Here is a 15,375-nt window from a genome sequence, read left to right on the forward strand (position 1 = left end):
ACGCACTACACTTCAACCATTAGATGTCTTTGACTGAAGAAAAAATTAGATCGTTAGCATCATTCTTGAAAGTTTTGAAACAAAATTGACGGTCTCTGTGGCACAGCTTAAGTACACTAATCTCTAACACCGGAATCCCCAGGTTCGAATCTCGGCCAGGCCATGATGGGAAACGAACTTTCTCTGATTGGGTCTTGGATGTTTATCTATATAAGTACTTATCTATTATAAAATTAGAAACGTTGAGTTAGTATCTCTACGTCATAAGCCAATCACGCGACCCTAACAGCCAATAACAGCGAAGAGTCTAAATCGCGCTAGAAATATACAGCCATCTCAACCATTATGACTTAAAAGAAGAAAATTAAAAAATGAAAGCATAAAGAATTGATTTTCAAACAAATCGCTCGACCAATCTTTACAATCTGCTTGTTTACACGTCGTTTTATCTCCGTTTACATAGAATAGGCACTAGGGATGATTTGCAACAACCACTACGCGTTCTGGCGGGCCGCCAGACCTAGATTTCGGATGTTTAAACCCTCTATATGTATGGTAAATATCGATATTTATTTACATAGGTATTATTATTTATTGTTGGTATAACAACTGACGACGATGCAGACCTGACAAAAGAAAACTGAACTCAGGGCTAGAAATACCGACAACGGGTCACTGAAAGATGAGATAAGAGTTTGAATGGTATTATTTGAGTAGGTAGGCCTTGAGCCTTGGAAACTCGGCTGTAGTGGTCTGTGGGTATGCCGGAATAAAAACGTCTATATCCACGCAAATACACTTTAATGGACACACGTACAGTTTATAGAAATAAAGAAGGAGCACAGAGAAAAGAAAGATAGTCCAAGCGAAACACAAGAAGCAGGGATAGAAAGTTCTCAAACACAAATCAAGCAAATTAGCGATTCACGTAAGACGCGATACAATGGCAAGCGACGTGAGGTCTGCGGTGCATAGGTGAATCTTGGGTGAATCATAACTAGTAAGGTATCGGCCGGCCGGCCGTGTCCGGCGCATCGTAGGTACTCGTAGCTATACAGCTATGATGCGTTATCCTTGCATTAGTTTGCCGCCCGGCTTTGCGTGTCGATTATATTTTGTTAATGTGTAAATATAAATTAATATATATATGTTGTAAGTAATATGTAATTAGAAAATATTATTAAATACTATAAATTATATTAATATATAGGTAATTATTATATAAATAATGATAAATAGAAATAGGTTCCCTACACGGCCTTAGAATCTTGTGATTGTAATTTACAACCCCATCTTTCCGATGTATGAATACATACGAGTATTTGAGTGTATCAACCTAGAGTAACGCCGTTTGCAAGTCTTAAAGATACTACTAACTACTAGACCTAATTCAAAATTATAATTCTTTTGGAAAATAAATTTACAAAAGTATGATGTTTTTCTGAAATTGTGGAAAATGGAAATGTGTAGTCTCTGCCACCCCTCTCAGAAAAAGGCGTGAATTCATTATGTGCGATATGTTTTACTTAAGAACGATGATTCTCGTGTCAGATCAAAAAAAGTAAATAAGAAATTTATAACGAAATGTCACTATTGTATTGACATTGACAGATGGCGGCATTTTGTTGTGCGCTCAATATTTTTGTTGATGTCGCATGAATATAAATTTTACTACTTACATACTATTTCTTAGTATTACGGAGTCTTTTACCAATACTATATTGTATTTATTTTAACGTTTGCTTTTGAGTTATTAAGCAAATTATTTATTATTACCATGAGTTTTAGTTTCGGATCGGCAACAACTACTTCTGGCGGTACATTTGGTACAGCAACTCCTTCTACAGGTATTTCAACGTTTTTGTATTTAAACTTATCTTTAACACATGGCTAATATATAGTTTTCTGTTGACTGTTCTAATAACGCATAATAATCAATTATTCCATTTTATAACCTAAAAATTTATAAACTTTCAGGGTTTTCCTTTGGTGGCGGGGACAATAAACCGGCATTTGGTGCAGCAGCAGCCACGGGTGTGTATTTAACAAGTCCTAACACAAAAAAAAAATCATTAGTTTATTACATACTTCCTTAAGCTCTTTTTGTTATGGTTCTATTTTGATTTTTAGATTAGCACTGGGATTGGTAAAAAGTAAATAAATTCTTATACAGATAACAAGCCCTCGTTCAACTTTACGAGCCCAACAACAAGTGCTCCTGCATTTGGGAGCTTCGCATTTGGTGGCACCAAGACCACTGCTTCCGCTTCTGCCGCTCCAGCATCGTCTCTTTGTAAGTAGATTTTTCAAATTCTAATCAACGCCTAATATTTATTTTTTTACGACTGATAATGCTGGTATGACACAGTCCTAAATAAACAAATAATACAACAAACTCAATTTTAGTTTGCAAGTATTATTTAGTAATAATAACTATAGAGATTTTCTTTTTTTTTAAGACTAATCATTCCAATATTTTTGCTCCTTATCAAAAATTGTTTAACTACGTAAACAAAGGTGCGAGTGTCTAATCTTCAATAAAGAAGTTTGAAAGAAGCAAATCAGCATCTTAAGATGTCACATTTTTCACATAATATCAGCAAGATAACAATCTCAGATTCAAAACCTTATTTTGAGGGTATATTCAGAATGTGGGTATGTTGATAAAATATATTATCATCTTAAGTAAAAACTTGAATTTCATATTTAGAGTACATGATTAAATTAGTGGTTTTACATTGGTGTTGTTTTAAATTTGTTTTGGGCTTTTAAGAATGAGTACTACGCCAAATAGAAAAAGAGGTAAAGGTTAAAAATTGTTGTTATCTTGATTTGAGACATGAAATGTGATTATTATTTTTCTTTCTATTTTTTTATTTAATAATTTCTTTATAATAGATTTGAGTGCATTTGACTTTGCTTTCTTTTTTGTTGGTCTCAATTCCAAACATGGTTCTTGCTTTTTTACTACGCTTTTATATTAGCTTGGGTTGTATGTATGTATGTATGTAACGGAATCTTTGAGCTTAATTTTCACTGATTTCTAAACGTCTGATCAACTTGGAACTTTGCACACGTATCAAGGACCGATGACAATGCAATATTTTGATAAGAGTTTCTCATTATCCTTATTAAAACTGCCAGGATTAATAAATTCATTTTTAGATCCTTCGTATGAGAGTAAGAGAGACAGAGATAGCACCCACCAGTGCCAGTAATCTCCATACAAGAAACCAAGAAGTTCTGACGTATAATGAGTCAAAAAGAGATGTAATATATTTCCATATAATGTTACTATTAACCTGAGGCTTCTTTATTTCATCGCATTGCTCCATTTAGAATTACCATTAGAAACCATAGTAGAATTAGTAGAATATTTTAAAACAATAAAAAATATATAAGTAATAAAACAAAAGTAATAAATGAAAATTGAACAACTAAATTTACAAAAATACAAGAATAAAGTTACTACCTACAGAACTTTGCGATATTTAATACGTATTTAACATATTAATGCAATTCTTGAATTAACATTGGGTATCTTTTGCCTATTTTCTTTCTTTCTTTCTTTTCTATATTATGGCTTCCACCGGACTTTCGGTGATTCTGCCAATGTCATGGTTTGAAGAGACACGAAGTTACAAAAATGGACGGTATACAATCTGAAAGGAGAAGGTTAACAAATGTACAAACACAAAAAGACAAACACAACAAGTAGGTATTGTTAGTAAAAGAGAAGACAAGTTAATGATTATAATGTGTAGTGAGTGTGTAAGGTATAAAAGTTGTGCAAAACAAGGGATATACTTAATAGGGAGATTTCGGAAGTTAAAAAAAATAAATAAATTTGTAATGGGAACTATAGTTTTAGGTTATTTTTAGTTATGAACTTTGCAATTATATAACAGAACCGAGTGTGGACAAGAGAAAGAAATGAATTAGTGTCTAAATTTAGATGGGGAAATTTTGCCTATTTATAATAGCAACACTGTAATACTCGTTTGGAAAATGAGTGACAGTTTTTTTATGTCAAATAAGTTTTGCAGTAAGTTTTGATTGAATTCGATTCGAACACCTGTAAACTTTCTTTCTGTTGTTTTTTACCGGTGCCTGTGTATTTACCTATTTGCACTTTGTTTTGTGCTGATAACTTGTCGTTATTTGGAGTTTGGAATCTTCCGTTGAGTCGAGCTTTGTTCTTCCGGATATTCGTGTGATTTTATCATCTGAGATTGGACTCTTACTGTGTTTACTGTGTTGTGCAGATATTTTGAGATAGGACTCCTGTAAAAAGTACCTTATTATTTGAGCTAGGAGTCCCAAGTTTGTGTTTGTTTATGTGAAAGACAGTTTTACAACGAAAGTGCCACGATGTCTTCAGATAAACATTGTTGCGTTCCTGGTTGTAAAGGCAGTGGAGGTATGTATGAAATATTTTTGTTCCTGTATCAATCTGCCTCTTAATCTTGTGGTTTGGTTCCTGGCAAGGCCACAATCGAAAATTATTATGTTTGCTGGATAGTCAAAAATATTATTAACAGTGATTTATCACTATAAAATTCTTTTCAACTGGGTTTAACAATCATCATACATACATATAATCACGTCTATATCCCTTGCGGGGTAGACAGAGCCAACAGTCTTGTAAAGACTGATAGGCCACGTTCAGCTATTTGGCTTTAAGATAGAATTGAGATTCAAATAGTGACAGGTTGCAAGCCCATCGCCTTAAAAAGAATCATGATGATGAGAATATTATGAGATTTAATCCAATCAGGCCACATATAACTTTAAGAAAGTTAGTTGTGAAAACCTCCGGCGATGGGCGCATGGTTGCGAAAGTCTTTTCTAGTAAGATAGTTATACCAAAAGTGTTAACTTCCAAAAAATAATTGTATAAAAAAACTAAAAAACTACCCGTTTTATTGCAAATCGAACTAAAAAATAGAAAATAAATAATAGTTTAAAAAAAACTAAAAAACTACGCTTTTATTGCTAATCAAACTAAAAAATAGAAAATAAAAATTAATGACAAAGGAATTCAGTAGTAGCAAGTCGAACAATCAGTTATAGTCAGTTGTAGTAGTAATTACCTCGGATTAAAATTATAAACAAAACAATTTAAATCAGAGTAAAAAGCGTGGGGTGCATTTTACTTCATTTTCATAACTCTCTTGTCATAAATATATGCTAATAGAATGATTTTAATATTTACTACATCAGGCACCCCACGCTTTTTACTCTGATTTAAATTGTTTTGTTTATAAATTTAATTTTGTTATAATTTTAATCCGAGGTAATTACTACTACAACTGACTTTAACTGATTGTTCGACTTGCTACTACTGAATTCCTTTGTCATTAATTTTTATTTTCTATTTTTTAGTTTGATTAGCAATAAAAGCGTAGTTTTTTAGTTTTTTTTATTGATTTCAATATCTGAATATTAATATATCATAAATTTCCATATTTTTAAATATGTAATGGAGATTTCACTTTCACTAATGATGGAATAAAAGACTTGCTATAATTATTATTAGGATAAGGTTGACGTACATTTATCTGCATTCATTTATCCTTTTGTCAAGTTCTATAGCACCCATAAGTTTTGATGTATTTCCAAGTATCGGACCCAGAATGTGGACAAAATCTTTTTTTACATCTTAATCCTTTACGGGGTAGCCAGGCTCAGTGTCGTAAAAGGCGACTAAGAGATAAGCTTGCAAGCACACCCATGGGAATGATATGAAGTGGTTCTATTCTAAAGTTACCACAGGGCAGTACTAAATAATTAATTTAAATTAATCAAACATTATAATATAAATAACATATATATATAACATTATTATATTGAGAAAGGCGTTAGGCAAGGATGTGTTGCGTCACCGTGGCTGTTCAACCTATTTATGGATAGCTGTTTGACAGATTTGAAAGAGTCTAAAAGTGGATTAAGGATGAATGAGTTACTCGTCAAATGTCTGCTCTATGCCGACGATCAGGTTATACTGGCGTCATCAGCGGAGGAGTTACAGGAGATGGTAAACTGTCTGCATGAAGCTTTAAAAGAGAAAGGAATGAAAGTGAACGTAAGTAAAACTAAAACACTGGTTTTTGAAATGGAGAAAGAAATGACAGCATGTAATATTTTGATTGGAGGAGAAAAAGTGGAGCAAGTGAAAGAGTTTGTATATCTAGGATCAAAGTTTACATCAGATGGCAAGTATGATAGTGATATTGAAAGGAGAGTGAACGCGGGGAACATGGTGAATGGAGCTTTGCATGCCTTTATGAGCAGTCAGAAACTATCCAAAAAGGCTCGACTGGCTGTGCACAGGGGCGTGTTGGTCCCGACATTAATGTATGGGAGTGAAAGTTGGGTATGGCAAAAGAAGCATGAAAGCAGAATAAATGCAGTGGAAATGAGAGCGTTAAGGAGTATGATGGGTGTGAAATTGAGTGACAGGATAAGGAACAGCGTGATAAGGGAATGTTGTGATGTGAAAGAAGATGTAGTTACAGGAATAGAAAAGGGTATGTTAAGATGGTTCGGTCATGTGGAGAGGATGAATGAAAGCAGGTTGACTAAGCAGATATACAAGGAGAGTGTGGAGGGAAAGGTCGGAGTGGGAAGACCTAGACGAACGTATCTTGATCAAATTAAGGACGTCCTGGTAAAGGGTCAGGTCAAAAGTACCCGAAACCGCCGAGCTTGTATGAAGAGAGTTATGAATGTGGACGAAGCGAAAGAAGTATGCAGAGATCGTGGCAAGTGGAAAGAGGTAGTCTCTGCCTACCCCTCCGGGAAAGAGGCGTGATTTTATGTATGTATGTATGTATTATAATATACTATGTTACTGTATATCAACATTATATTTTGTTCAAATATATTATTCAATACATTTTTTTACAGTTTCAACGGCAACAACAGCTGCGTCTTCGTTTGGGGCTAGCAAACTCAGTTTTGGTGGCTTCACTTCGCCCCCAAATCAAACTGTAGGCAGCCCAGGGTTTGGACAGCCAGCTGCTCAGGTATGTGCATATATCACATTTTTAACATGGGCAGGCTAGACGGAGTGAACAGTTTCAAATAGACTAAATGGCCCTCTTTAGATTGATAACTAGTGATAGGTTACAAGTTACAATTACAAGTATCCTTGATTGGCTTTTACAATCTGCATGGTAACAAGTAAGTACAATTTTTTTTTTCGCTTTCAGACCAGCATTCAGGTTTTTATGGTGTTCATATATTGTAAACCTATATCAATTAGGCCATGTGATTCCTGGCATTTTGGAATAGGATCACTCAATATTTTTTTTTTTTTTTTTTAATATCTTCCCATGAATGTCGTACAAAGCGACTAAGGGAAAGGCTTATAAAACTTGGGTTAATTTCTTGTAGGCGATGGGGTAGTAACCTGTTACTATTTGAATCTCAATTCCATTTTAAGCCATACAGCTGAATATGGCCTGTCAGTCTTTTCAAGAGTGTTGACTCCGCAAGTGAAATATATGTATGTGAGTTGCGTCTACGAGTACTCGCGAAAAACGTAACCCTCGTTAGGCTGTCTTTAACACTCGTAAGCCCAATTAATATTAATTCACTCTTGCCTTGAAAACCAAGGCAAGACTGAATAAATATTAATTGGGCTTGTTTAATTCCATCCACCGGGTTGCATCCTCACCACTCTGGAGAGGAGCACGGGATATGCCTTTGTTCTTTGAAGATAGGCTGATTATATGCCTGGGGAACCGCTCGACAGAAGATGTTGACTCTGAGGTTGTATTTATGCTCCAATCCGTGATTGGCTAATGGTGTGTGACGTCATTGATGTCGTCACAGTATTAAAACCAAACAAATTTTTGCTATAATTTTTTCTTTATTTCTTTTTTAGAATGCCCCACCAAACTTATCTTTCGGAGGTGCCTCCACTCCACAACAGCAGCCGGCGCAAACAACACAAGGTAAACAAGGTTTTTCTTGTACATACAGATAGAATTTGAATCCCGTAGCTTCATTCAAGTAAAGTACTCTCGCATCTCGCTTCATAGTTAAAACCAAAAATAAACTTTTCTTAAGATAACCCGAAAATTGCCAATTGAAGAGACATCTTTTGTCATGTAATCAGCTTCGGTAAACTAGACAGGTAAGTATGTATATATGTATTTGTCCCGTATATATATATATAATATATATATGTACATACGTCACGACCCTTGCGGGGTAGACAAAGCTTACAGTCTTGAAAACACGTTCAGCTGTATAGCTATAATGATGAAAATTAATAATTCGGTTGTATAATTTCAGCAAACACATCATTCGGCTCCGGTTCGTTCTCGTTCGGCAAACCGGCTTCTGCTGCTGCGCCCGCGCCGGGTTTTAATTTCGCCACCCCCACTTCGGGATTCTCAGCGTTACCACAAGCTAACACTGTAAGTTACTTATTTTTTAGAGCCAACTTTTTCTGTCATAGAAATAATGTGAGCCTGAGTGTATCAAAAATATTTTATTAACATACATACACATATAATCACGTCTATATCAGTCTTGAAAAAAATAATATAGGCTACATTCAGCTGTTTGGCTTAATAATAGAATGATATTTTGAATTCAATTTAAATAATTCATGTCAAATTGTATCATTTGCTAGGTACCAATGGTTTTCCCATTTTGAAATCCTGATCAAATATTTTTGATGCTCATAAAACAGAATATTTTTATTTGTACTAGGTGTTATATTAAAGGTGATAAAATTTTAAGAAACTGGAAAATTAAAAAAACAGCTGAAGATTTTAATCATGAAATAAAAAAAAATATTTATTTATTTTTTTGAGTAAAAAAAATATAGTCTATGGATGGAATTATTATAATTTTGGCAAATTTATTTAACGTCTGACTTAACAATATGCTATCACCCAATTAAAGAATCCGTATTGATTGATTGATTCCAGGCGACAACCACATCACAACCGGCCCAGTCGAGTTTCCTAGCTTCTACTTCAGCGCCATCTTTCGGTGCAACCGCTACATCTACTTTTGGTCAGAAATCCTCATTCAGTTTTGGTGGTTCTACTACGCCTGCTTTTGGTACCACTACTACCACTGCAGGTCAGTTGATAACATTATCTCTGTCTACCCCTATACAATACATACACACAAATTAATACATAATATGTACATGTATTAATTTAAAATCCTACTAATATTATAATAGCGAAAGTTTGTGAGTTATGGATGTTTGTTACTCTTTCACGCAAACTACTGAACCGTTTACGATAAAATTTGGTATTTAGGTAGCTGAAGACCCAGAATAACATATACGCTAATTTTTATCCGGGAGTCGCGGGAATGATTCCACGCGGACCAAGTCCCGGGCGGCCTCTAGTAATAAATAATACTAATCACACCATTAGCAGTTTAATAAATTATTATTATTATATATTTTTGTTATTTATTTACAGCGCCAGCTTTCGGTACAACCAACACCGGTTTTGGTCAAGTTGCCGCTCAGCTTACTTCGCAACCAAGTTTCGGGACTTTGGGACCTACTGAACCTGGCCTTGGAATCAGTGGAACTGGTTTCGGCAATTCCGGAATTGGCTTGGCAACTACCGGAACTGGTTTTGGAACTACTGGCACCACTGGAACTGGTTTTGGAACTACTGCAACCACTGGAGCTGGTTTGGGAACTACTGGAACTAGTTTTGGAACTACTGGTACCACTGGAACAAGTCTTGGAACCACTGGAACTAGTTTTGGAACTACTGGTACCACTGGAACTAGTCTTGGAACCACCGGAACGACTGGAATTAGTTTTGGTGCTACTGGAACGAGCCGGGGAACAACTGGGACTAGCCTAACCGCCGGAACTGGTTTCGGAAATACTGGAACCGGCCTCGGTACCACAGGAACTAGCCTCGGAACAACTGGATCTACCGGAACAACAGCACAAACCGGGCTTAGTTTCGGAACTACAAGTTTTGCCGCTACCACGACATCTAGCGGGCTTAGTTTGTCAACTTCAGCGCCCTCCTCGACTGGGCTTGGTTTCGCATCGACTAAGCCCAGTTTAAGCACTGGGCTTAGTTTTGGAACTACGAGTGCCGGCGGGCTTAGTTTTGGTACTAAGTTGACTACTGCCACTGCGAGTTCTACTGCTAGTAAGTAAACTTGGCTTTTATTTTATTAACGCTACTTCAAACGCTCAAAATGCTCTCAGTGATTTGTAATGAATTTAATTCCTAACACCCACTTTTATGGCAAATTCTTGGTATAACGATTCAAGTATTCAATCAAAGAGCAAAATCAGTTAATTTTAAGATGATTGAAAATAATATTAATAAGGACACTGAAGGCGGCTTTATAAATTCTAATAATAGTTTTTAAATTATGTGTAGAACATTATGGAATTAATATAAAAAAGAAACACACTAAAATCAAGCCTTTTTCTACTTTTAAACCAAATTAGTTATGAAAAAAAAGAAACACTGAGAAAATCCATGAAAAACTATCTACCAACGTATGTATACAGGGTGACTTTTAATTCAACTGCATAAATTTAACTGTTAAGTGTACTCATCTAAAGGATATTTAAAAAAGTTAAAAGAAAAATATCGGTTCATATTTTAGAAAGTACGAAAAAAATAAAAGTATCAAAATCCACGATCCTAAATACGTAATATCACCCCGGCCGGCGGAAAAGCGACGCGTTAGATTCAGAGGTCAACGACGCAATTCATTCAGCTGAGCGATCTCGACAACTCTGTACTTTACTTGATCTTGATACTAGAAAAATAATTTATTTTTCAGACATTTATTTACATGTTTAGTTTAAAATTCTTTTTGAAGTATTGGTCTTTAATAATTTAAATGTCACCCTGTATAGTTGATCAAATGATAAATCGTTTTTTTTTTTTCATTATCTGTTTAATTTTGCTGAAAAAAAAATTAAGATGAACTTTTATCATTAAATGTCATAATCCACGTTATGTCATCATAAGTCATAATATGTAAATCATGTAAAAAATTTTAGTATTTAGGTATTTTTTTACTACGAAAAAATGATACTGAATCAAATAATCGTTAAATTAAGTATACTGGTCGTTATAATGGCTGAAGTACTAATATTAATTGTGAATTACTTTTTTCCTAGTTCTAAATTTTAACTATCTAAAATTATGTGTTTTTGAATATATTCAAGTATTTGTAGGATGAAAATTTACTATGCTTATAATATCATTTAATTTAGTCACCTAAGCTCAATTAGTTTTAAAATCTTCTGTTCAAGAAATGTTAAGTAATCGCTTATTGAGCGCAAAAGACAAAAAATTTTAAAGTTTACGAAACATTGGAGTTCCAATACTTTTAATTAATCTATACAAATCACAGGTGGGTGAATTATAAAATTAAATTGTGTTACATACATATACATACATAAAATCACGCCTCTTTCCCAGAAGGGTAGGCAGAGACTACCTCTTTCCACTTGCCACGATGTCTGCATACTTCCTTCGCTTCATCCACATTCATAACTCTCTTCATGCAAGCTCAGCGGTTTCGGGTACATTAAATTGTGTTGTATGTGAAAATATGCCATTTGGCTTTAAGATACTTAAACAGTAGATATTTTATGTATGTACATAGTATAAATAATTCTGTCAAATATAATTTTTTGATAAAATTCTTTTTGTAGGCGATGGGCTAGCAACCTGTCTCTATTGAAATCTCAATTCTATCACTAAGCCATACAACTGAACATAGCCTTTCAGTCTTGTCAAGACTGTTTGGTCTATCTACCCCGCAAGAAATGTAGACGTGACTAATAAACATTTACTGAATAAATATTTGCCGGGCAACTGATTCTTCTAGATAAAAATTTGAATAAAAAAATTCTCTAACAACATACTTTTTGTACCTAAGACTTAATGGGTAGGTAAATAAGTTTTGTAGTTGTTATTAAAGTCAATGTCATGGCTACGTCATGTCATGTTTAAATTGTTGGTGTTGAATAAATCGCCATACCTATAAATTTAGGAATACTGGAAGCTTCTGAAGTTTATGATTGAGGTATATGATGTGATAATAGTCACATTACATATACACATTGATCTGATAGTGTTATTACCTAATGTAACCCGAAAAAGAAAGTTATATTATTTTGAAAGTGAATATTTTTACGCATTCCAGCATCTACCTCGGCCCCGTCTGGTATAACGGCTCTTGGGAAAACTACAACATCAGCCACTATGCCATCGCTGTCAACGGTCACAACGTAAGTTATAATGTGAACAAGTGACGTATACAATATCCCTTGCGGGTTAGACCGAGCCAACAGTCTTGAAAAGACTGATTGGCCACGTTCAGCTGTTTGGCTTAATGATAGAATTGAGATTCAAATAGTGACAGGTTGCTAGCCTGTCGCCTAAAAAAGAATCCCAAGTTTGTAAGCCTATCCCTTAGTCGCCTTTTGCGACATCCATGGGAAAGAGATGGAGTGGTCCTATTCTTTTTATATATACAAAATCATTCAGAGTAAAAATGCATTTTGTTTTAGTAGAAGCAGTTTAGTAATTCAAATTTTAATTTTTGTTTGCATAATATGAGTACATCAAGGTCTTAAATTTATATGTATACCAGATCTTGGTATTTACCCTTTCGGATGTTGCAAACATTTATTGTGTATTAGTAGACATACTTATACCTACATAAAGGTACCTACTTAGTATCACATTATAATTTTAAATCTAATTAGAATTGTTGTAGCCTTTATTTTAATCTTCAAATTCTTGGCAGGTATAAAAGTTTACTGCTTAACCCATTGGTAGACTGTAAGATAATGCTGTTAACATTACGTCCGCGTATTGTGCTATACAGATAAATAAATAATTACCGAAGAAGATTAATATACGCAAACGGGAATTATCGCGAGATTTCTGGCACTTTAGAATAAACCCACTACATAGCTTTACCCTGGATGTCGTAAAAGACGACTAATAGACTTTGCATTCCTAATGTAGGCGATTTGCTAGGAACCTGTCACTTTGAATGTGAATTCCATCATAAACCCGTACAGATGAACGCTACCTTTAATTTTTTCCAAACTGTTGGCTCTGTCTACCCCGCAAGGAATATAGATGTGACTGTATGTAGGTATACAGTTTTTCCCCTAACGTTTCGACCGGGTTGCACCGACCATGATCACAAGATGACTTAAAATATATTAATTTTAATTTTTTTTTATTCACAGCACAACAGCAGCGCCTCCCGCCGCGATATCGTCCATTACCTTCGCTCAATTAGAAGAAAATATCAACAAATGGACGCTAGAGTTGGAGGAACAAGAGAAGACGTTTATCAACCAAGCGACGCAGATCAACGCGTGGGATAGACTGCTCATTGCTAATGGAGAGAAGGTTTGTTATATTTCTATTTCAGTTTAGGTAAAATGACACGAGTGATGAGAGATAATTTAAAAATTCATAGAATTATGACGAACGTTTCTCATCATGCCCTGGCCGGATACGAACCCGGTACCTCTGGTGTCACGGAAAAGCGCACTGCCGCTGCGCCACTGAGGCCTTTAAAGAACCGGGCCTGGAAAAAATTGAATTGCTTAAGTGGATTTGATTTACCCACATATCTCTTTACAGATTGTAGAACTAAACGACGCCGTGCAAACAGTGAAGAACTCACAGGAGAGTTTGGAACACGAGTTGGATTTCGTTCTAGCGCAGCAGAAGGAGCTTGAGGAGCTTCTTGCGCCGCTCGAAGCTCTATTGCTGGAGGACCAAGCGCCCGCCGACCCCGAGAGAGAACATATGTACGTATTAGTGTACTCTGTCTACCCTGCAAGGTGTAAAGATGTGGCCTAGAATTTTAACCCATCCTAAGATGCCACTAATGTGATGAGAATGCGGTTAGCGTGCCACGGTTAAGACTCACGAGTTAAGATTTTAATTAAGTAATAAGAGTAGATGAATGTGGCCAGTGTGCTAAAGTTAAGGTTCACTAATCTTAACTTGCTGAATAAAATAACATGTCACTATCAAGAAAATTATTGAAGCGATGGAACATTGTAGTGATTCTTCTCGACAATTTAAAATTCGATAGCAAAATGATTAAAATAAAAAATATTTATTCTTGCCACAGGTACACGTTGGCAGAAAATCTAGACACGCAGCTGCGGCAAATGTCGGAAGATCTGAAGGAGGTCATAGAGCATTTGAACGAGACGAACAGAAGTCAAGATAGTAATGATCCTGTAAGTATTATTGTACATTATATTTTCATTTTAGTTACTAGTCGTTCGCCGCGAGCATAGATCTCGCAAAAAAATTTATCGCCACAAATGTTTATAAACCAGTTTTATTTTTAACCACAGAACTGATTTTTGTTTTCACCTAACCTGAGAATGTGGTAACATTTTGTAGGTACCAAATTCGATGATTATTCGTCTCGGTAAAGTAATACATGCATAGCATAATTTTTGTATGTATGAGATTAAGGTGTCACACAGGCAGGCATACATACATACATTTAAAAAACTTTATCTCCAAATCAAATGACATGCGTGAATAACTATCGCTGTCCCGCTTCACTTCATTATAAAAAATTATGCCTCCCTTGTTCAATTATTTTTATCACTTTTGCCTTCAATTTGCTCCTGTGAAATTTTCCAAAAATATACTTTTATTTTCTTCTGAACATATAATCTGTTCTTACTTGGTGCCAACTGCAAAAAGTTAAGGTTTTGTTCCAAAACATATATAATTTCTCTTCAAACAAAAATATTACAATGGATTACATATTTTTTTTTCAGATCGTCCAAATCGGCCGTATACTGAACGCTCACATGTCGTCAATGCAATGGATAGACAACTCCATTGCTCAGATTACGACAAAACTGGACCAGTTAAAGGCCACACACGATACTTTGAGAAGGGACAACGAGAGATCATTCCAGTTGACTTATAATTAAATAATTAATTTATGAAAAATGCTCCAAACTTGTAGATAAACATTAAAATGACATTAAAATGACTGAAAACCGCAGACAAATAGTAGTCGAAATAAGTATTTGTTTGCGCTGGGATTACTTCATATTTTTTTAAAAGTGAATTACTGTAATATTTGTTGGAAGTCTCCTTCGTCTTAGTATTTGAAGTGATATAAAGTATTTTTTTCAATTGATAATTGCCAATGTTAATGATGTAATTGTTAAAGTTTTCAACAGGTTTTTATAATTAATAACGTAGGTATATCATAATCATAATTATTGATATGACATTGAAAAAGATAATGTTAAAAGTATTTGATTGAAACTCCATTCATTTACAGTGAAATAAAAAGGTACTGTGAAAATGAAAAATATTTTATTTA

At 34.8% G+C, this 15,375-nt stretch overlaps 1 protein-coding gene across 1 annotated transcript; it reads left to right on the plus strand.

Moving 5' to 3' along the window:
- The first annotated feature begins 1,611 nt into the window (after window positions 1–1,611).
- LOC106131957 (nuclear pore glycoprotein p62) lies at window positions 1,612–15,336 on the plus strand. Its single transcript, XM_013331238.2, has 13 exons — window positions 1,612–1,847; window positions 1,978–2,034; window positions 2,174–2,293; window positions 6,910–7,028; window positions 7,892–7,961; window positions 8,305–8,429; window positions 8,949–9,105; window positions 9,459–10,157; window positions 12,184–12,268; window positions 13,244–13,409; window positions 13,647–13,816; window positions 14,146–14,257; window positions 14,816–15,336. Exons 1-13 carry the CDS (start codon window positions 1,778–1,780, stop codon window positions 14,972–14,974), a joined length of 2,109 nt encoding a protein of 702 aa, XP_013186692.1. The 5' UTR covers window positions 1,612–1,777; the 3' UTR covers window positions 14,975–15,336.
- The last annotated feature ends 39 nt before the right edge of the window (window positions 15,337–15,375 follow it).

This window comes from Amyelois transitella, chromosome 26 (genome assembly GCF_032362555.1).
Source record: "Amyelois transitella isolate CPQ chromosome 26, ilAmyTran1.1, whole genome shotgun sequence".
Taxonomy (NCBI): Eukaryota; Metazoa; Arthropoda; class Insecta; order Lepidoptera; family Pyralidae; genus Amyelois; species Amyelois transitella.